This window comes from Oncorhynchus keta, chromosome 4 (assembly GCF_023373465.1).
Source record: "Oncorhynchus keta strain PuntledgeMale-10-30-2019 chromosome 4, Oket_V2, whole genome shotgun sequence".
NCBI lineage: Eukaryota > Metazoa > Chordata > Actinopteri > Salmoniformes > Salmonidae > Oncorhynchus > Oncorhynchus keta.
Genome location: NC_068424.1, coordinates 60,579,354 through 60,603,225, shown reverse-complemented (window position 1 = coordinate 60,603,225; position 23,872 = coordinate 60,579,354). Strand labels below are relative to the sequence as shown.

Below are 23,872 nucleotides of genomic sequence, written 5' to 3'. Positions count from 1 at the left end.
GGGTGGGATAGAGAAGTGTCAATGCCCATAACATCTTCATAGTCCATGGTATCTTTACAGCACTGTCCATTCTTAGAGGTCAGAAAACAAGACATCTTTGGTAAGATACCTTTTAGTTTTTTTCTATTCATATTGCAATGTTTTTGTGAATTATATGAGACAAGACAGAAAATCATTAGTATATTTCATATTAAAAAAAAATGTATTTGATATTCTATGCTCAATTAATTTTACTTATGAATTACCATGTTTTTCATACAAAATTTGAAGAACATCTGTTGGTGGACATTTGTGTCCATGATGATTTAACAACCTGTTATGCTTACACAATTGCTTTTTCAGATTTGACCAATTCTACTTAGTCTCATCAACAAGTTATATCTCATGGTAAGTGTTTTTGTTTGCTTACTGTTGTGTTAGTTCAAAGTATTGCAAATACATCAGTAAAATGGACCACACAAGTTCAGGTTGACTTGTGATCATTGTCCAAGTCAGGGTTGGCCAGGGTTCTTCAGTAGCTACCTAATGTACCAATGGCCACTTTTGGCCAGCGTTCTTCATTAGCTACATAATTGGCCAGGTTTCTCCAGTAGCTACATAATGTATCGATCAGTGGAGGCTGCTGAGGGGAGGACGGCTCATAATAATAACTGGAACGGAGCAAATAGAATGGCATCAAACCATGTGTTTAATGTATTTGATACCATTACCACGAGCCCGTCCTCCACAATTAAGGAACACCAACCTCTTGTGGTAACGATGGCTACTTTTGGCCAGGGTTCTCCAGTAGCTAGATAATGTACTGATGGCCACTTTTGGCCAGGGTTCCTCAGTAGCTACATGTAGGCCACTTTTGGACAGGGTTCTCCAGTAGCTAGCTACATAATGTACTGGCCAGGGTTCTTCAGTAGCTAGCTACATAATGTACTGGCCAGGGATCTTCAGTAGCTAGCTACATAATGTACTGGCCAGGGTTCTTCAGTAGCTAGCTACATAATGTACTGGCCAGGGTTCTTCAGTAGCTACATGAAGGCCACTTTTGGACAGGGTTCTTCAGTAGCTAGCTACGTAATGCACTGGCCAGGGTTCTTCAGTAGCTAGTGACAGTACTTGCAAGGGGTCTTCAGTAGCTCTTCAGTAGCTAGCTACATAATGTACTGGCCAGGGTTCTTCAGTAGCCAGTGACAGTACTGGCAAGGGGTCTTCAGTAGCTCTTCAGTAGCTAGCTACATAATGTACTGGCCAGGATTCTTCAGTAGCCAGTGACAGTACTGGCAAGGGGTCTTCAGTAGCTCTTCAGTAGCTAGCTACATAATGTACTGGCCAGGGTTCTTCAGTAGCCAGTGACAGTACTGGCAAGGAGTCTTCAGTAGCTCTTCAGTAGCTAGCTACATAATGTACTGGCAAGGGGTCTTCAGTAGCTAGCTACATAATGTACTGGCCAGGGTTCTTCATTAAAAGTGCAATATGACAGCAAACAGCTTCCCTGCTGTGGCATCAAGTATTAACTTGTTCATCCATTTCACCTCTTTGATTTGATTGTAGAAGTCTTCTTCAGCTCGTTATGAATATTTCTAACTATTTGATTAGATGATTAAAAAGACAGAGGTCCACTTACATATAATAGTGGTTAATTTGCATAGTGTTGTAATACCATAAGCATGGTAACATGGATAGGGTGGGTCTAACCCCACCCACCTAGAACAGGGTTTCATCGGGGGAGACCTAACTTGAAAACCCCTAATTAGTCAGGTAGACTATGTTAACTGATGGGGCTCTAGCTCAGAATATTAATGTCCACCCTCAGTCCAATCCCTATACATACATGTAAAAGGACTCCAAACACTGTGTCGGAAACTTGAAATAAATCAGACAGACAGACATGGTCTCTTTTGGTTGGTGTGACTCGTAATGGGTTTCAGTCGTTGAGTAAATACAGCCAAATGCAATCAATCAAGCAGTGGATTGTCCCATAGGCCTATTTGCATTGGTTGATTACTGTTTGTGCAGATTGCCTATCAAGTCAGAAGACAGTTGACACTGGTAGTAGAGTGGAGTAGCCATCACCTCTTAATCAAGGAACAGGAGGGGTCAGCTGTAAATAAAAATAGCAGATGCATTGAGTTATACATGAATCACTGATTCTTTGTATTATTACTTGAATGAAGTTAAGGGAGATCTTTTTTTAATACTTAGGACAGTAGTCAGCCAACGTGTCTCTTCTACTGGCAATTCTACAAATGTAATTTAATTAATCGTTTCTCAAACCTTTGAGGTCATTATGACCCATGTGAACTTGAGTGTAGATGCATAGATGCAGTAAAGAGGTCACTAGAATGCAGACTGTGGGGAATAGAAGAAGGATGCAGGATCGGTGCACATTCAACAAATCTGATCTAACAAAGTGGATATTCGTCAAATCCGTCATGATTGATGTATTATAACAGGCCCAGTGTGGTTACTAAAGTCCGATTTGGATACATTTGGCTCATAACATTTAGAAGTAGTCCCTTTTCAGGTTTAGAAGAAGTGACTTCAAAATGCTAACTCCCATTCATATAAGATGGTAGCATAGAGAAATCGGTTGTCTTCCCATTAGCTCTCATTTCTTCAAAATAATATGAATCCATCATCCTCCTCAAATTTGAAGTCACTAACTGCCACTAAAGTAGTATTCACCCCCCTCTATCTATTCACCCACGGACTTGTAAATCCAGTTTCTCCCTTATATCAACATCTTTAATGATTAAACATAGTAGACGAATTGAACACCTTGTGCTAATAGCCTTTCATTTGACCTGTAATGCTACAGCAAAGGACAATTGTTAACATTTGCTAACCAGCAGCATTCTCAAAATGTTTTATTTAACTAGGCAAGTCTGTTAAGAACAAATTATTATTTATAATGATGGCCTACTCCGGCCAAACCCTAACCCGGACGATGCTGGGCCAATTGTACACCACCCTATGGGACTCCCAATCACGACAGGTTGTGATGCAAGCTGGAATCGAACCAGGGTCTATGTAGCAGAATTGAACGTTCAGTTGATTCAAATGGTGTGTTTTTTTTTCGATCAGCACATACCAGTATACTCTTGGCACTTAGACAAAGGAATGCACAACAATGCCAAGATTTCACCTCTGCAACCAAACTTGCTAGCTAGATTATGATTTGATTTTGCAAAACATTTTCTCCCATGTCTGTCCCATAATGACACATTTTTAGGAAATGCAGGCAATCTATTCTGTTCCCACTGTCCATCATTTGTTATTAATTTCCCACAGGCTTCCTACAGAGGCAGTGTGAAAGACTTTGTCAACTGTAATGCCAAGCAGGATGCTGAGCTCTTACACAAGGCCATGAAAGGCATAGGTAAGTTAGATGCACTTAAAGTTATAAATATAAAAATACAGCATAAGCCTAAAAAGCAGACACTTTTTAAAGCCTTTTACAGTATAGTGAGAGTAAACATATTAGTATGTGGCCCCAAAGGCAATTGAACTCATAAACCTGGGGTTTCTATCTCCACGCTCCTTCCAACTGCGCCACAGAAATAAACTCTACCAGAGAAACTGCAGTGGAATATGTATTTATACTGTAAACATTTTTGTATTAAGCTGTATTTACAGAGTATTTATTCCTTAATTACAATTTTTTTGCTTAGAAAAATGTAATTAGCTGTGCAAAGTGTCAGGCTCCTACTATAATGACCTGTACTTAAATATATTGTACAATACTTTATTTTCCCCTACAATTCCCCAGGCATAATGCCACTGTAATGGTATGTTTTTATGGAACTTCTTACTCTCCCTTTCAACTTTGTTTCCCTCTCAAATGACCTGGAATTCATCACAGCAGTACATATAGATATATTGTAGGATCTTAATTTGAGCCAGTTTGCTACAGCAGGTTAATAATCCTGCAGCAACAGGAAATGTGAATTATTATATGGATTATAATTAATGGCCCTTTTCTTTTGGGCAAATCAAGTCTGGAAATTAGACTTTAGAACATAAAAAAAAATGTTCTGCCTTGCAGGACAAATCTCAACAAAATACTAATCAAATTAAGATCTTACATCTGTAATGACCACCATAACGACAATTTCCTCCATATGTCATTGGTTTAAACCAATTGTCCCAGTGTTGTGATTCCTTCGATGGCCTTGAACCCAAAAGACACTATGTTGTACAGAGGAAGTAAACGGGAAGATGATCGTAAAATGGAGGCATATCTGTGAATTATAGCTTGACTTATAGTTGGAGCTCAAAATCAATCTGAACTCTGATCTTTTAACCAGATAACATTATAAGCGGTGACTTGCTTTATGGCATAATTAAATCTGGATAACAAATCTATTTCAACGTTGCCCAGGAAATGCCGTGAATTGTCTCAGCCCTGATATTATTTTGCTGTATCCCAGAGGTATTGATGCCTTTTAAAAGTATTGGTATTGATTGTTTGTGTGTTGGTCCATTTGTCTCATAATTTCCCTGGTGAGAATAGGTCTATATGTTGATCTAGTGCTTATTAAAGGGACGGTTCATCCTCCAGATTAAATTACATGGTGCTAATCTAATTGAGGCATGTAGATTTCCTTGAATACCAATAGCGTGGTCCAGGCCTACATAGTTTGTCCATGTTTGTTGTTGCCTTTCAAACCACAATGACCAAACTATCTTTATGGAATATAGACTCAGCTCAACATAGGGCATGGAAATCACTGATAAATGTAGATTTTGGGGTGAATCATCCCTTTATTGTTGTATACACAAACTGAATTTCTTTACTTGGTTCACTACACCATTATAAATAAACAATGTGGTAACTAACTAGTTATTCCAAACTGGTAGGGGTGGCTTTGTTTTAACGAGTTCTGCAATTCATGATCAAGACATGTTCTCAAGTCACTGATTTAAGATTAATTACTGTAAGTTTGTCACCATGTTTGACAGGCACTTATGAGGACACCATTCTCATGCTCTTGGCATCGCGCAGCAACAATCAACGGCAGGAAATTAAGGTCGAGTATAAGAAGGCCCACGGAAAGGTGAGACAGGAAGCTTACAGGTCTGATTGAAGAATACAGGTCAAGTCACCAACCACCTCACTCATCAGCCAAAACAAGGGTCACCTAAGGGAAAACAGTATGCCATTTTTTCTACTGTTACTGAATAAGAGTAGAGCATATGCACGCCCAATTGCCTTGTGCAGAGTATCCAAGTATGAATTTGAATAAGAAGAATCCATCCACATACTGCCAAAATGCTTTACTGTTATTCTCAGATATGGGGTTTATTCGTAGGGGCAGATTGGCATGACAGTATTGCCATTGCGCAGATGTCACGTAGCTAACAGCACTGGGACTGGGAGAGGTGTGTGACTTATCCGTAATGAACAGCATCTGTCCGATACCTACAGTATAGGCCCTCATGAGAGTTCTGAAATATTATCCACCCACACAAGCCATAAGTTGCTTTACCTGCAACCCACCTACCTACCCAACCACAATCTCTCCATCCACACATATCCCTCCTCCCCCTCTTTCTCCTTGTCAGTCTCATTTTCAAATGGTTCTTTATTCATCCACCCCTCTCTCTCGCACTCTCTTTCTCTGGCCTCTGCCTGTTCAGATCGGCACTTCAAAAATACCCAAATCTATGATAAATGGCCGATAAAAATCCATTCCGATGTACACTTCTGTGAGTAATGTGTTGAATTGTCTGGTGGCTTAGCATAAGAGAAAAGCCAACAATAAATGTAGTTATCAGGGTGTCTGATAACTCTCGTTCTCTCTCCAGTATACTGTATGTATTAGGAACGACTCAACTCATGTTTTTTATTGTCAATACAAATAAATTGAACTCTCGCTCATAAACCAAGGGTTTTACACTTCTATGTGCACGCTATCAAAACACCCGTTAATCATGCAAATGCATTGATTGAGGTAAGGAATTCAGCTTAAATATTTTTTGGTTTGTTTTTTTTAAAGGTCCAAATCAAACACTTATTCAATTTTTCAAAGTTAAAGAATTGTAGACTATTATATCCTCAGGATCTTGTGAAGCATTCAAATGTATTAATTGAGTAAGAGATTTTGGCTCTATTTGTCTAAAGCAAGCACTTCTTCCATTTTCTAAGTCTTTATTTTTCCACAGGATCTTGTGAGTGCTTTAAAGTCGGAGCTGGGAGGCTTGTTCGAGACGCTCGTTGTGGCGTTGATGACGCCTCCCATTTCCTATGACGCCTCTCAACTCCATAAAGCACTCAAGGTAAAGTACACTAATGTATAGTCTATGTTTGGTTATGGCTCCAATAATAAGCCATGTATTGTGCAGCCAAACGTGAGTCTACATAGAATGAAGGTAAAGTACAGTTTAAGGTATGTAGAATTAGGAAATGTATGGTATTTTTACCATCAGGTACAGTATGTGCAGGATATTGGTCATGTGTCTAGATTATGTCAGGTGAACATTAACATGCTCCATCAGTTAATGGTCTTAAACCTAGCTGTCCTGAAATATGTTCCTCTTTCCCTGCAGAAAGCCAGTCCATTATAGGCTACACTAATGAAGTGTAATATGTGTGGCCATGTTTTTCATCTTCCATGTAGCCCTGTTAGGTTTGTCCAAGACTGATTGAGTACTATGGTACTGCTAGGCTTTGGCAGGGTCAGGGGTTAAAGGAGAACTCCACCCCAAAACAATATTTTGGTATTTCTTTCATTAGACCATTGTTGATATAGTCCCAAAATGTTTTGCATATCAGTGGTCACGTTTTCAAGATATATAACGTTCAAAATACAGAAATAAAGCTGATATGATGCATTTTACATTAAAAAATTATATCTCTATATCTTTATATCCATACGTTGCACACATATAATTGCCCATAAAACAAGCCCTAGAGGTACACTCTGGGGCTTGTTATTATGGGCAATATGTGACATGGTGAGGTTTGACCCAGGTGCAGAGAAGAGACCAGATGAGGAATCAGTGGTTAAGGATAAACATAACACTTTACTAAGACACGGTAACGGACGGATCACAGTAATACTGGGAAAACAACAAACACTAAGTCTCGAAAACTCACTCAGGAGACAAACGCACATGGCACATAATTCAAGCTTCAGCAAAGGACAACAGAAAACACATCTATTTTAACAGGGAAATCATAATGAGTAAATAGGACACACTTGAGTGTCGTTAATATCTCTAGGATGGTCTCTGCCGCCCTCTGGTGATAGGTGGAATCATGACAGTACCCCCCCTTCTAGGAGCGGCCCCAGCCGCGGAGCCAGGGCGACCACCATGTAGTTGGTTCAAGTCCCGAACAGGTACCGGATCCAGGATGTCCTGGGCAGGCACCCATGCCCGTTCCTTGGGCTGTAGCCCTCCCAGTCCACCAGGTACTGCAGGGTGAGGTCCAGTGGACGAGTTTGGCACAGTGTTGTGAGCATACTCTGCCCAGGCGAGAAACTTGCTCCAGTTGCTAGCCTTGGTGGGCGAGAAACTTGCTCCAGTTGCTAGCCTTGGTGGACGAAACAGCTCCTGGTTGGCCCTCTCCATTTGCCCATTTGACTGTGGGTGGAACCTCGAGGAGAGATTCACCGACACCCCCAACAGGGAGCAAAAGGCTTTCCAATACTGTGCAACGAACTGGGCCCACTATCCGAAACAATGTCCTGGGGAAGTCTGTGTAGTCGAAAGACGTGTAATCATGAGATCAGCTGTCTCCTTCTGGCAATTGTAGACAATGAAATGGGCTGCCTTGGAGAACCGATCATGACCACCAGGATAGTGGTAAGCCCTTGGGATGGAGGTAACCCTGTGATAAAGTCTACGGACAGGTGGGATCAGGGCCGACTGTGTATGGGCAGAGGTTGGAGCAGCCCAGCAGGTCGCTGTCGTGAGGACTTGCATTGGGCACAGGTGGAACAGGCCGCAACAAAGGATCTCACATCCTCAATCGTGTTGAGCCACCAGAATTTCTGCCTCAGGAATTCTAGTGTCCGATTAACCCCTGGATGCCCAGTTAATTTAGAGGAGTGTCCCCATTGTAGCGCTTGAGAACGGGCTGATCACGGAACATAAAGTCTGTTGGTGGGACCCCCGCCGGGCTCAGGTTCTCGGGTCTGGGCTTGTCATACCGTGCTCTTTATACTCCATAACATGGGAGCCACAATGCGGGAGCTGGGGATGATGGGCTTGGAGTCCCTCTCCTCATTAGATACATTGTGTTGGCCGGACAGGGCATCTGCGCATAGGCTAGAGTGACAGGGCATCTTGGGCGATAGGCTAGAGTGAAGTTGAACCTGTTAAAAAACAGAGTCCACCTAGCCTGGCGAGCGTTCAACCTCCTGGTTTCTTGAATGGAGACCAAGTTCTTATGGTCCATCCATATCACGAAAGGATGATATGCCCTCTCTAACCAGCATCTCCACCCCTCAAGGACCCACTTGACTGCCAAGAGCTCCCGGTTGCCTACATCGTAGTTGCGTTCTGCTGGCGAGAACCGCTTGGAAAGAAAGGCACATGGGTTAGGGCCGTGAGAGGAGCTGCAAAATGACCGCCCAGTTATAGCTGATTTTAAATCCATAATAATACATATATTATCACCTAATGTTGTGTAAGATGTTTTAATTAACTAAAGTTATTGTGAACATTACAATTGCTATTTATGGTCCATAGGCCTCATTGACCTGAGCTCATACAACTCGTTTTTGGGTTTAAAAAAAAGAAGCATGATGTATGGATTATATTGACTCAAAAACAAAAACTCAGATGAAACATATTGTGCTATTTATCACAGACTACTTTGCGTTAAAGCTTAACTCTCTCCTCACCAGTGTCATGATCAAAGATATGATCAAGAGCCTCACATACAGTATATCGTTTGGTCATTGTGCTGCCACAGAATGAATTGTGAGCAAGGCCTTAAAAAGGTTTTATATACTAGAGCTGCGAGAAAAGATCTATATATTTACATTTACATTTACATTTAAGTCATTTAGCAGACGCTCTTATCCAGAGCGACTTACAAATTGGTGCATTCACCTTATGACATCCAGTGGAACAGCCACTTTACAATAGTGCATCTAAATCTTTTAAGGGGGGGGGTGAGAAGGATTACTTTATCCTATCCTAGGTATTCCTTAAAGAGGTGGGGTTTCAGGTGTCTCCGGAAGGTGGTGATTGACTCCGCTGTCCTGGCGTCGTGGGGGAGTTTGTTCCACCATTGGGGGGCCAGAGCAGCGAACAGTTTTGACTGGGCTGAGCGGGAACTGTACTTCCTCAGTGGTAGGGAGGCGAGCAGGCCAGAGGTGGATGAACACAGTGCCCTTGTTTGGGTGTAGGGCCTGATCAGAGCCTGGAGGTACTGAGGTGCCGTTCCCCTCAAAGCTCCGTAGGCAAGCACCATGGTCTTGTAGCGGATGCGAGCTTCAACTGGAAGCCAGTGGAGAGAGCGGAGGAGCGGGGTGACGTGAGAGAACTTGGGAAGGTTGAACACCAGACAGGCTGCGGCGTTCTGGATGAGTTGTAGGGGTTTAATGGCACAGGCAGGGAGCCCAGCCAACAGCGAGTTGCAGTAATCCAGACGGGAGATGACAAGTGCCTGGATTAGGACCTGCGCCGCTTCCTGTGTGAGGCAGGGTCGTACTCTGCGGATGTTGTAGAGCATGCGACCTACAGGAACGGGCCACCGCCTTGATGTTAGTTGAGAACGACAGGGTGTTGTCCAGGATCATGCCAAGGTTCTTAGCGCTCTGGGAGGAAGACGCAATGGAGTTGTCAACCGTGATGGCGAGATCATGGAACGGGCAGTCCTTCCCCGGGAGGAAGAGCAGCTCCGTCTTGCCGAGGTTCAGCTTGAGGTGGTGATCCGTCATCCACACTGATATGTCTGCCAGACATGCAGAGATGTGATTCGCCACCTGGTCATCAGAAGGGGGAAAGGAGAAGATTAATTGTGTGTCGTCTGCATAGCAATGATAGGAGAGACCATGTGAGGTTATGACAGAGCCAAGTGACTTGGTGTATAGCGAGAATAGGAGAGGGCCTAGAACAGAGCCCTGGGGGACACCAGTGGTGAGAGCGCGTGGTGAGGAGACAGATTCTCGCCACGCCACCTGGTAGGAGCGACCTGTCAGGTAGGACGCAATCCAAGCGTGGGCCGCGCCGGAGATGCCCAACTCGGAGAGGGTGGAGAGGAGGATCTGATGGTTCACAGTATCGAAGGCAGCCGATATATATTATTGAAACAATGTTGCGATTGTCTGTGAGAATGCCAACAGGTGTGGTTCCCGTGGGGGAAAGATTCTATTGGGGAAAGGTTCCCATGGGGGTTTCCATGGATGTCAAGAAGGGGAGTGAGGTGTGTGTGTGTGCTCAAACACACATTCATGTGGGGTCTGGGAGAGGAAGTGTGTCCATCTGATGAATGGGCATGTGCCTGAACACAATTTTAGACACAAATTGTAGTCTCACCCATTCATTTCTAATTACATTTTTGACCGGGAACACCACAGGTGTACAAAAGTTAAATAAAGCACCCAAAATGTAATGAAAATCATCTAAATGTATTTTGTGTGTTCTGATGGCCTCTGTGGGCAAAGTCATGGAACCTTGTGACAATCAGATTAAATTAACTACATTTTTCAGAGAGAAAACTTGTAAATCGTTCCAATTCGACCGGGACACAGCAGGAGGGTTAACTATTGAATCAACACTAGAAATGTTACACTTAACAATCAACACTAGTTAGCACTGGCCAATTTGCTGTGTGCTATGAAAAGGACACATCTGCAGGCTTCCATACGTTTCAAGAACCTTTTAGAATTCTTAAGAACCGTCGATGCCACATCAAGAACCCCACAAGAACTCAAAGGTTCTTTATCGGGCAAGAGTTCTCCAAGGAACCTTAAGAGCTGAGGGAGAACCATTTTAGAACCTTTATTTGTTTCAGTGTAGGGCAAAAGCATGTATGTGCATGTTAGTGGCATTCTGACAGCTACATAAGGGCTGTTTTTGTAAGGTCACTATCCTTCTTTGTTCATTCTGGTTACACTGTCCTGCATCAGCTCAGTGTTTCTCACATTAGTGGTGGCTCTGATGGCTCAGTTGATAGGAGCACGGCCCTTGCTACACCAGAAACGTGGATTTGGATCCTGCATGGAGAGTGTGTAGGTGATATGGAATTCACAAAATCTCTCCACTGGTGCTGTTCCAGAAAAGACTGATAGTTTTAAAAACCCACACACTCCTAAACATTCACTACCACTCAAAAGTTTGAGGTCACTTAGAAATGTCCTTGTTTTTAAAAGAAAATCACAATTGTTGTCCATTAAAATAACATCAAATTGATCAGAAATACAGTGTAGACATTCTTAAGGTTGTAAATGACTATTGTAGCTGGAAACGGCTGATTTTTAATGGAATATTTACATAAGCATATAGAGGCCCATTATCAGCAACCATCACCCCTGTGTTCCAATGGCATGTTGTGTTAGCTAATCAAAGTTTATAATTTTAAAAGGCTAATTGATCATTATAAAAACCCTTTTTGCAATTATATTAGCACAGCTGAAAACTGTTGTGCTGATTAATGAAGAAATAAAACTGGCCTTATTTTGACTAGTTGAGTATCTGAAGCACAAACATTTGTGGGTTCGATTATGGGCTCAAAATGGTCAGAAACAAATAACTTTCTTCTGAAACTCATCAGATTATTCTTGTTCTGAGAAATGAAGGCTATTCCATGCGAGAAATTGCCAAGAAACTTAAGATCTTGTACAACACTGTGTACTACTCCCTTCACAGAACAGCGCAAACTGGCTCTAACCAGAATAGAAAGAGGAGTGGGAGACCAAGGTGCACAACTGAGCAAGAGGACAAGTACATAAGAGTGTCTAGTTTGAGAAACAGACGCCTCCCAAGTCCTCAACTGGCAGCTTCTTTAAATAGTACCCGCAAAACACCAGTCTCAACGTGAACAATGAAGAGACGTCTCCGGGATGCTGGCCTTCTAGGCAGAGTTCCTCTGTTCAGTCAATGTTATTTTGCCCATCTTAATCTTTTCATTTTATTGGCCAGTCTGAGATATGGTTTTTCTTTGCCCCTCTGCCTAGATGGCCAGCATCCCGGTTTGCCAGTTTGCGCTGTTCTGTGAAGGGAGCAGTGCACAGCATTGTACGAGATCGAATATTTTCTTGTCAATTTCTCACATGTAATAGCCGTCATTTCTCAGAACAAGAATAGACTGATGAGTTTCAGAAGAAAGTACTTTGTTTCTGGCCATTTTGAGCCTGTAATCGAACCCACAACTGCTGATGCTCCAGATACACAACTAGTCTAAAGAAGGCCAGTTTTACAGCTTCTTTAATCAGTACAATGGTTTTCAGCTTTTTAAAATGAGAAACTTGGAGTTGGAGTGATGGTTGCTGGTAATGGACCTCTGTACCCTGTGTGTAGATATTCCATTTAAAAAAATTCTCCGTTTCCAGCTACAATAGTCATTTACAACATTAACAACATCTACACTGTATTTCTGATCAATTTGATGTTCTTTTATTAATGGACAGAATGTTTTATTTTCTTTCAAAAACAAGGAAATGTGTAAGTGACCCCAAACTTTTGAAAGGTAGTGTATATAGGGTGAATAGTGCACTAATTGAGAAGGTGAAGCAGCATACATCATGTACAGGCTTGTCTTTTTGAATCATTCAGACTGTTTCATGTCCACATATACTCACTGGTTGTTACAGAATGGCCAGCCAGGTATTGAGTGGGCTTGTCTGAGGGTCTCTGATTGTTGTTCCCTAGGGGGTGGGGACGGATGACGACGTGCTGATTGAGATCCTAGCGTCTAGGACCTGCACTCAGATTAAAGACATTGTCAAAGTCTACAAGAAAGGTAAGAGGTTAAATGTGTCATGACACATTCATAACATATCCCACTGGGCAAAAACTGGTTGAATCAACATTCCATATCATTTCAACAGAAACATCTATGTGGAAAACTGTGTGGGTTTTAAAAGTCAAGGGAATTTCGTATTTTTAACCTGGGCGATATTTGTTGTTGATTTCACGTTGAATTTAAATCAAAACTAAACGTTCAACTGAAGTATGTGCCCAGTGGGATTCATTCAACCTCTACGAGAAAGAGCTTAGGTTCCTCATATAAGAGCACAAGGCGAGACCCAGATGCTGACATGGGAGGCAGATGGTTTGAGTCTTTGATATTTATTACATCCAAAAGGAGTAGGCAAGAGAATGGTCGTGGACAGACAAAAGGTCAAAACCAGTCCAGGAGGTACAGTGTGGCAGGCAGGGTCGAGGTCAGGGCAGGCAGAATGGTCACGCAGGAGGGTACAGAGTCCAGAAAACTGGCAAGGGTCAAAACCGGGAGGACTAGTTAAAGAGAATAGAAAAGGCAGGAGCACGGGAAAACACACTGGTTGACTTGGAACATACAAGACGAACTGGCACAGAGAGACAGGAAACACAGGGATAAATACACCAGGATTAACAAGCGACACCTGGAGCGGATGGAGACAATAACAAGGACAGGTGAAAGTGATCAGGGTGTGACAGTCCCCCCCCCCCCCCCCCCCCCCACCACTGCTTTCACCTTTCCAGGATCCATCTGGACATTACCCTCAGTGATGACATATCCCAGAAAGGGGACTGTAGAGCGGTGGAAGCGGTGGAACACTTCTCGGCTTTCTGGAACAATTGGTTCTCCAGGAGGTGCTGAATGATCTGCCTGACATGAAGAACATGTTCTTGGGCCTACCGGGAAAAAAACAGGATGTCGTCAAGGTAGACGAACACAAAACGGTTGAGCATGTCCCGGATCACATCATTTACCAAAGCCTGGAAGACAGTGGGGGCATTGGTGAGACCAAACAGCATGATCTGGTACTCATAATGTCTGCTGGCTGTGTTGAAGACTGTTTTCCACTCATCCCCTTCGCGTATCCGAACCAGGTGGTTGGCATTCCGAAGGTCCAGCTTGGAAAAAATGGTGGCCCCGTGGAGAGGTTGAAAAGAAGAGGAGAGGAGTGGTAGGGGGTACCAATTTCTAACCGTAATGTCATTCAGTCCCCGGTAGTCAATGCACCAAGAAAGACCCTGCGCCGGCAGGAGATGCAGATGGACGGACGGCCCCAGTAGCCAGAGACTCCTCTATGTACTCCTCCATAGCCTTGGTCTCTGGCCCAGATAGAGAACATAGCCGACCCCAAAGTGGGTTGTGGTGTGGTGTGGTGCCTGGGAGATCAATGGCACAATCATAAGGACGGGGCGGGGGAAGGGAAGTAGCACATGCCTTACTGAACATTTCAAGGAGGTCATGGTATTCAGTAGGAATGGCAGAAACATCCAAAGCCTTGCTAACGTCCTGAGGAAGACATCTCGGGCAAGCCTGTGCAGTTGAAGACAGTGGAAATGGCAAAATGGACTCCAACCCAGGATGGAGCTTGTGGTCCAGTCAATAACAGGGTTGTGTTTTTGGAGCCATGAAAATCCCAAGACAACCAGAACATGGGGAGATGCAATGAGGAGGAACTGTGTGGTCTCACTGTGGTTACCTGAAACACGTATATGAACGGGCACAGTACTATGGGTGACTCTACCTATTGAGCAGCAGTCCAGTACCCTAGCATCCATGCTGAGTGGGAATACCTTGCTCAGCAGCAATAGTAGCATCCATAAAACTTTCATCATCCCTAGAGTCAATGAGCACTCGGAAAGACTTAAATTGGTCTCCCCACAGCAAAAGCACAAAAAAAAGGTGTGTGGGTGATGGGAATTAAGCAACTCCCAGTCTGGCTCACCAGAGTACTTGTACCCACTAGAGACAAGGGTTTCCTAACAGGGCAGGTAGCTATATAATGTACTACCCCTCCACAGTACAGACAACAGTTTGAACTCAGCCTCCGTGAGCTTTCCCCAACCGATAACCTAGCTCTTCCCAATTGCATAGGCTCAGGAGTATCCAACTCACCTGTCGTTGATGATTCACGATGGAGCACGGGTGGCTTCGGATCCACTCGGGAAAAACTGCCTTCGGGAACTTACGGATTCTTTTGAAGGTGAGCGAGCCAGAGCGGATTAACGAGTGTGCCTGAGACCAGACCTCCTCTCACTCCTGCATTCCCTTTTTTTCACAGTCCATCCAATAAAATTCCACATTCCACATGTTACATCCAATCTCCATAAACTGCATACCCTCCTGCTTCTACTTTCAAATGCTGGATCGGTGCCTTGCCTAGAGCTAAAGCTAGACTCTCAGAATGCAGATTGGCTCAGTGATTAGCAAGATTGCGCAGATGGAGATGGCAGCTTTGCTTCTAGTCCTTAGGAAACTGTGCAGTATTTGTTTTTTAATGTATTATTTCTTATATTGTTATCCTAGAAAACCTTAAGTGTTATTACATACAGCTGGGAAGAACTATTGGATATCAGAGTCAACTTACCAGCACAAACAGCACTATGACCAGGAATACGACTTTCCCAAAGTGGATCCTTTGTCTACACCTCCCAGGGCATTTGAACTGATTCCAGGGGCGGGGGTGTATGTTTCATGATTAACAACTCAAAGTGTAATTGTAACAACATACAATAACTCAAATCCTTTTGTTCACCTGACCTAGAATTCCGTACAATCAAATGCCAACCGTATTATCTTCCAAGAGAACTCTTCAAATATCGTCACAGCCTTGTATATTCCTCCACAAGCGGATACCAAGACAGCCATCAAGGAACTTCACTGGACTTTATTCAAATTGGAAACCATATATCCCGAGGCTGCATTTATTGTAGCTGGGGATTTTAACAAAGCTAATTTGAGAACACGGCTACCTGAAATTCTATCAGCATACCGTTTGTAATACACGAGCGAGTAATACGCTCAACCATTGCTACTCTAACGTCCGCAATGGATACAAGGCCCTCCCTCGCCCTCCTTTTGGAAAATCTGACCGTGACTCCATCTTGTTGCTCCCCTTCTATAGGCAGAAACTAAAACAGGAAGTGCCCGTGCTTAGGTCTATCCAACACTGGTCTGACCAATCGGATTCCACGCTTCACGATTGCTTCGATCACGTGGAATGGGATATGTTCCGGGTAGCCTCAGACAATAACCATTGACGTATACGCTGACTCGGTGAGCGAGTTTATAAGGAGAGTATAGGATATGTTGTACCCACTGTGACAATTAAAACTTTCCCTAACCAGGAAACCGTGGATTGATGCTAGCATGCGTGCAAAACTGAATGCACATACCACCGCATTTAATCATGGCAAGGCGACTGGAAACATGGCCGAATACAAACAGTGTAGTTATTCTCTCCGTAAGGCAAACAAGCAAAGCGTCAGTATAGAGTCAAAGTGGAGTCGCAATACAAAGGCTCAAACATGAGACGTTTGTGGCAGGGTCTACAAACAATCCCGGATTACAAAAAGAAAACCAGCCCCGTCGCGGACATCGACGTCTTGCTTCCAGACAAATTAAACAAGTTCTTTGCGCTCTTTGAGGACAATACAGTGCCACTGACGCGGCCCGCTACCAAAGACTGTGGGCTCTCCTTCTCCATGGCCGACGTGAGTAAAACATTTAAACGTGTTAACGCTCGCAAGGCTGCCTGCCCATGCGGCATCCCTAGCCGCGTCCCCAGAACATGCGCAGACCAGCTGGCTGGTGTGATTATGGACATATTTAATCAATCCCTATCCCAGTCTGCTGTCCCCGCATGCTTCAAGATGCTTCAACCATTGTTCCTGTTCCCAAGAAAGCTAAGGTAACTGAACTAAATGACTATCGTCCTGTAGCACTCACTGTCATCATGAAGTGCTTTGAGAGACGAGTCAATGATCATATCACATTCACCCTACCTGTCACCCTAAACCCACTTCAATTTGCTTACCGCTTATGCAATCGCCATCACACTGCACACTGCCCTATCCCATCAGCTCAACATTCAACACCACAGTACCCTCCAAACTCATCATTAAGCTTGAGACCTTGGGACTCGACCCCGCCCTGTGCAACTGGGTCCTGGACTTCCTGACTGGCCGCCCCCAAGTGGTGAAGGTAGGATTCAACACCCCACAAGGGTGCGTTCTCAGCCCCCTCCTGTACTCCCTGTTCACCCACAACTGCGTGGCCATGCACGCATCCAATTCAATCATTACGTTTGCAGACTACACTACAGTGGTAGGCTTGATTACCAACAACGATGAGACAGCCTACAGGGAGGAAGTGAGGGCCCTCGGAGTGTGGTGTCAGGAAAATAACCTCTCATTCAATGTCAGCAAAACAAAAGAGATGATTGTGGACTTCTGGAAACAGCAGAGGGAGCACCCCCCTATCCACATCGACAGGGCAGCAGTGGAGAAGGTGGAAAGTTTTAAGTTCCTCGGTGTACATATCACAGACAGAAATGGTCCACGCACACAGACAGTGTGGTGAAGAAGGCGCAACAGCGCCTCTTCAACCTCAGGATGTTGAAAAAATGTGGCTTGTCACTGAAAACCTTCACTAACTTTTACAGGTGCACAATTGAGAGAATCCTGTTGGGCTGTTTCACCGCTTGGTACGGCAACTACACCACCCATAACCGCAAGACTGTCCAGAGGGTGGTGTGGTCTGCACAACACATCACCAGCGGTGATGACCAATAAAATGTGATTTTGATTTGAATGCAATATGGCCACCGGTTCCACATATTGTGGAACCTTGCTTTGAATCTGAATGTCTGTTTGTTGCACTCATTCGTATTCTAGATGTTTCTCTCGCTGGGCTATGAGAGCAGTCTGATACCTTGCTTCAAACCAATAGCATTGAAGGATGAAGGAAAGTTATATGGCCTTGGTCAGGGATAGACAGGATTACCATGCATTGTTGACCACCAATGTAACCCAATGGTAGTTCTGTGCTCACCCCTGACTAGTTTCATACATTTGTTCACTCTGAACTATGCCTCTTAATTTAGAGCTGTACAATCAAACATTCTTCCTGCAGGGCATCCCGTCAAAATGTGTTCACCTCACTGCAGATCAACCCCTAGAACTTAAAATAAACACTATATCAACTGCATCAAGTACCCAGACTATTTTCAAGAGTACGTTCCTAGTCCTGCATCTTCAGCCAATAGACACAGCAACGGTCTAGCACAACAGCCTGGTCCCAGATCTGTTTGTGCTACCTCCTATGGTTATTGTCACAACACAAACAGATTTGAACCAGGCCAATGGCTCAATAGGCCAAGGATTAGAGTCACCCTGGCCATCTGAGATGGACACCGGAGAAAGCGGATCCATCCGTTACCCTGCTAATCAAATCTCCCTGGCGTAGACGTTCAGCTAAACAGAGCATGTCCAATCTGGGTCGATTGCTGCCATTAGCAACCATTGTCAGATATAAGTGTAAACAATTTTCTGCCTTTCCCTTCTCCCTCTTCTCGTCTTTCTCAGAGTGCGGTGGGAAGCTGGAGAAAGATATCACCGGTGACACCTCGGGCAACTTCCAAAAGCTTCTAATAATGCTTCTGCAGGTAAACGAAGAGAGAAGGAGGGATAAGAGAGATACAGTATTCCCTTTCTGATAATGGGAGTGCTTTGCTGATGTCCTTATAAAGTCATGGGTGGTTCACGAAAGGTAAGGATGGAGTGAGAAGGAATGAGGAGGGAAGGGTACGTACAGTAAGAATATCATTGTCCTCTGGGTCTTGGTAACCTAACCCACCAGGTTGCCAGGTTGAGAGGGACTCAGCAAAGATTAGGTCATGAAGGGTAGACATCACTCTACTCCCATGATGCACTAACCTTTTCCCCTCTGTTCTTTTTTCTTCCCCTTTGCTCCTCTGTTCTTTTGTGTAGAGGAGTAATGATGAAGGGGTGGATGACAACAGGATTGAGAAAGACGCAATGGTAACAGAACCCAATGAGTGGGTGGATGATCGCTAAGTGCTACGCTATAGGGCAAGACATAATTACATTTTGTCTTCAGTGCTCAAATGTTAACATGCTCAGGATATGGCTCCAAACCATTACCATACAGTAGGCCTAAAGGACAAAGCCAGCTTCAAGTGTATCATAGTGCTCGCTGATAAATGATCAATATTAAAAATGGATTTAGTACATTTTCTTCCTGGAATGGAAAAAATGTTTGTTTTTTTTCATACTTGGATCAACATTGTAGGCTACAGTATATTTAATGATTATACACATGCATATATAATACAGGTCCACTGAAGGGTCCCTTGCCTTTGACATCCACTTCATTGAGCATGGCCTTATATTCAGTGAAACCAGTGACTAAACTAAAATATTTGCATTTCTTCATAGATCATTGATCAAGCTATGTTATACTGCAACTAGTGAAGGTTGTGTTAAACAGTTGATAGTATAAGACATTCTGAACACCAAAGACCGGATTTGAGGCAAACACCTGCATACCACAATTGTAATAACATTGCTCAGTGTGCTATAATAAACTGTTATCAGTGGGGTACTTGTGTGTGTTTCAGGAACTGATTGCTGCTGGCAAGGGGAAGGTTGGCACAGACGAAGAGAAATTCATCAACATCCTGGGCAATAGGAGCCATGAACACCTTCGACTAGGTGTGTGTGTGCCATTTCGTTCAATCGTTAAAACAGAATTGCATTCTGCACTTTTATTATAACATCAAATGACATAAAATTCTCATATGTATCTTGTTTTTCATTGCAAGTGTTTGACGCCTACAAGAAGGTGTCTGGCAATGATATCGAGGACAGCATTGAGGGCGCGACTACTGGAAACCTGGAGAACTTAATGCTGGCAGTTGGTAAGACTCTACAATGAGTAACAACAGTACAAGTAACAACAGTAAAAAAAAAAAATAGAAAAAAATATACAAAACTAAAATGTAACACAATTAAAGAATGACATTTCTGTATTGCATTTTGACAAGTCAAACCTAAACCACCTATCAGTCAATACATCTTGTACATATTCCATAAATGCTTTATATTGAAACATGAATTAATCATTTGGGAATGTCATCTTTCCTTTCCATAGTGAAGTGTGCTAAGAGTGTCCCAGCCTACTTTGCAGAGTCCCTCTACAGGTCTATGAGGGTATGGTCTTTGTGTTGTCACCTATCATCCCATTGAGGATTTACCAGAAAGTTTCAATTACCAACGCATGTCTCCAAAAAGGCTTTAAGAGGTTTGGATTAGGTATTTGTAATTGTGATGTCTATTGTTTCTTTGTTAGCGTGCTGGCACTGATGACCAGACTCTGATGAGAATCATGGTGTCCAGGGGTGAGACAGACATGCTGGACATCAGAGCCTGCTTTAAGAAGATGTATGGGGCCTCTCTTTACACCACCATCCAGGTACAGTGGGCTAGTCTCTCCTCTATCCAGTCTGGTACAATAGGCTAGTCTCCCTTTGAACTATTCAGGCACAATGGTCTAGTCTCTCCCCTAACTGGTTGCATATAGATTAATTTCAGGAACAGTGGACTAGTCTCTCCTCTAACCAGGTACAGTGCACTAGTCTCATCTTCACCCCCTAACAACTAACCCTAATAATCTACTTCTATACTCAGCTACCACCTATCAAATGACACTAGAGAGTAGTGGAGGCTTCTGAGGGGACTACGCTCATAATAATTGCTGAAGTGGAGTCAATGGAGTGGGATCAACCGCATTAAAGACATGGTGTCCATGTGAGCCGTCCTCCCCTCAGCAGCCTCCACTGATAGAGAGTCGTTAGATATCACCTGAGTGACAAGTCTATTATTCCAGCTGCTTCAATATTCCAATATTCCTCAATTATTCCAGCTGCTCCCTAAATATTCTAGCAAGTGGACCATTGTGACAAGCTGTTGCTCTCCTGAGTCTCCTACTAGGTTTTTAGCTCATCGGTATCTGGATAGGAAGAATAAAATACCTGGTTTCAGCCCTGTTAACATAGGAGATGACGATACCGCACTATAGGCAGAATGATGAGGGCGTACTAGAGACTGGTGTAGTGCCAAATGGATAGGACCAGTACAAACATGCAACCTCCTGTCATGCATCCTTATTTCCAACCCTGCTATCTACAGCATACATCATCCATTACTAACACTGTATTATTCATGACTCAGCATAACATGCTGTCTGACTTGGAAGTAATGAGCAGCCTTTCTCTCTGACTTGGTAGTAATGAGCAGCCTTCCTCTCTGACTTGGAAGTAATGAGCAGCCTTTCTCTCTGACTTGGTAGTAATGAGCAGCCTTCCTCTCTGACTTGGAAGTAATGAGCAGCCTTTCTCTCTAACTTGGTAGTAATGAGCAGCCTTCCTCTCTGACTTGGTAGTAATGAGCAGCCTTCCTCTCTGACTTGGTAGTAATGAGCAGCCTTCCTCTCTGACTTGGAAGTAATGAGCATCCTTTCTCTCTGACTTGGTAGTAATGAGCAGCCTTCCTCTCTGACTTGGTAGTAATGAGCAGCCTTCCTCTCTGACTTGGTAGTAATGAGCAGCCTTCCTCTCTGACTTGGAAGTAATGAGCAGCCTTCCTCTCTGACTTGGTAGTAATGAGCAGCCTTCCTCTCTGACTTGGTAGTAATGAGCAGCCTTCCTCTCTGACTTGGTAGTAATGAGCAGCCTTCCTCTCTGACTTGGTAGTAATGAGCAGCCTTCCTCTCTGACTTGGTAGTAATGAGCAGCCTTCCTCTCTGACTTGGTAGTAATGAGCAGCCTTCCTCTCTGACTTGGTAGTAATGAGCAGCCTTCCTCTCTGACTTGGTAGTAATGAGCAGCCTTCCTCTCTGACTTGGTAGTAATGAGCAGCCTTCCTCTCTGACTTGGTAGTAATGAGCAGCCTTCCTCTCTGACTTGGTAGTAATGAGCAGCCTTCCTCTCTGACTTGGTAGTAATGAGCAGCCTTCCCTCTGACTTGGTAGTAATGAGCAGCCTTCCTCTCTGACTTGGTAGTCATGAGCAGCCTTCCTCTCTGACTTGGTAGTAATGAGCAGCCTTCCTCTCTGACTTGGTAGTAATGAGCAGCCTTCCTCTCTGACTTGGTAGTAATGAGCAGCCTTCCTCTCTGACTTGGTAGTAAAGAGCAGCCTTCCTCTCTGACTTGGTAGTAATGAGCAGCCTTCCTCTCTGACTTGGTAGTAATGAGCAGCCTTCCTCTCTGACTTGGTAGTAATGAGCAGCCTTTCTCTCTGACTTGGTAGTAATGAGCAGCCTTCCTCTCTGACTTGGTAGTAATGAGCAGCCTTCCTCTCTGACTTGGTAGTAATGAGCAGCCTTCCTCTCTGACTTGGTAGTAATGAGCAGCCTTTCTCTCTGACTTGGTAGTAATGAGCAGCCTTCATCTCTGACTTGGTAGTAATGAGCAGCCTTCCTCTCTGACTTGCGTCAGGTTGACATTGTGCGGTATGACGGTCCATTTGTACAACTGATGTAGATATTTGTTTACACCGCCATTGTGATGACACTGCGCAATGGTTTTGTAAACCTTTTTTTTTTGCAGACTAACTCTCTGTTGTATCACACAAATATCTGTCAGATGTGTTGTACATCAGCTCTACATCAGCTCTACAACCTGAGTAATCCATAGGCTGATTATCTGCTTGGTCGTGCAGACAACACCTTTAATGCCAGGTTGTGTTTATTTGTTGACTTATTCCCAGGAGGACACCACTGGGGACTACGGAAAGGCCCTGCTCTATCTTTGTGGAGGAAATGACTGAGGACTTTTTGGTGATGTGGTCCTGTATGATGATGCGTGATGGCGCCACAACGAGCTACACCTGATACTCTGTCCGTCAATTATAATTCATTAACATTAGATTTGATCTTCTGTTCCACGATTGGCTTAAGTTACCACTTCATTGTACTGGCTATGTATCTTGATTGTCCACATTCAACACATACTGAACTCAACACTGTGTGCCCTCTTTTCTCCCATATTGTTCAAATATTCCTTTATTTGACTCTTATGGTCATGTGAAGCAAACGATGTTTTGTTTTGGTAAACATGTCTAATTTCAAGGAATAATGTGAGTAATATTGCTATATCCATTTGTTTTTGTTATTTTCTTTGTTACCTAAATCAACACGATATCTTATTCTATCTTGATTAATGCCTTTATGTGTCTGTGAGTTCGAAGTATAAAGTTGCTGTTCAATTATTAAAAGGTTCATGTCTACTATTATGTTTCACTCATTAATAACATATGAAGTTGTAAATTGCAATAGGAGTGGGCTGATAAAGGTATCAGTCACCTCTAAGATGAGTAAATCTACATGACATAGTAACTCATGTCATATCTAATAGGCCAAGTTTAGTCTGTAGTTTATAGGTCATCCAATCGAATGGCCGTGGAGTCTTTAGTGATGTTGATATTCTACCACTAGATGGGAGAAACAGCCAAAACAAGCAGGGAGTTCATATCTAGTGGATTTCCCTATTGACACCACAGTAGTTGTAGCATGTACTGTTGTTAGGTTGTAACATGTAGTGTAGTTATGTTGTAACATGTACTGTAGTTAGGTTGTGTAACGGCGTTCGTCTGTCGAAAGAGAGTCGGACCAAAATGCAGCGTGGTGGTTACTCATGTTCTTTAATAAAATAGAACGATACATGAAATAACTAAGTAACAAAACAACAAATGGAACGCGAAAACCTATACAGCCTATCTAGTGAAAACAAACACAGAGACAGGAACAATCACCCACAAAACACACAGTGAAACCTAGGCTACCTAAATATGGTTCCCAATCAGAGACAACGAGAATCACCTGACTCTGATTGAGAACCGCCTCAGGCAGCCAAGCCTATGCTAGACACCCCTACTCAGCCGCAATCCCAATGCCTACAA

At 43.4% G+C, this 23,872-nt stretch overlaps 1 protein-coding gene across 1 annotated transcript; it reads left to right on the top strand.

Annotated features, from left to right (window-relative positions):
• The first annotated feature begins 373 nt into the window (after window positions 1-373).
• LOC118379827 (annexin A5-like) lies at window positions 374-23,203 on the top strand. Its single transcript, XM_035766832.2, has 12 exons — window positions 374-387; window positions 3,286-3,373; window positions 4,957-5,051; window positions 6,160-6,273; window positions 12,823-12,913; window positions 18,478-18,557; window positions 18,883-18,933; window positions 19,533-19,626; window positions 19,737-19,832; window positions 20,066-20,124; window positions 20,264-20,386; window positions 22,682-23,203. Exons 1-12 carry the CDS (start codon window positions 385-387, stop codon window positions 22,739-22,741), a joined length of 954 nt encoding a protein of 317 aa, XP_035622725.1. The 5' UTR covers window positions 374-384; the 3' UTR covers window positions 22,742-23,203.
• Window positions 23,204-23,872: the final 669 nt, after the last annotated feature.

Excerpts from the sequence above, each read along its gene's own strand:
- LOC118379827 (XM_035766832.2), top strand. Across the intron at positions 12,914-18,477 it reads TGTCAAAGTCTACAAGAAAG|AGTGCGGTGGGAAGCTGGAG; the intron begins GTAAGAGGTTAA and ends CGTCTTTCTCAG. Across the intron at positions 19,833-20,065 it reads GAACTTAATGCTGGCAGTTG|TGAAGTGTGCTAAGAGTGTC; the intron begins GTAAGACTCTAC and ends TCCTTTCCATAG.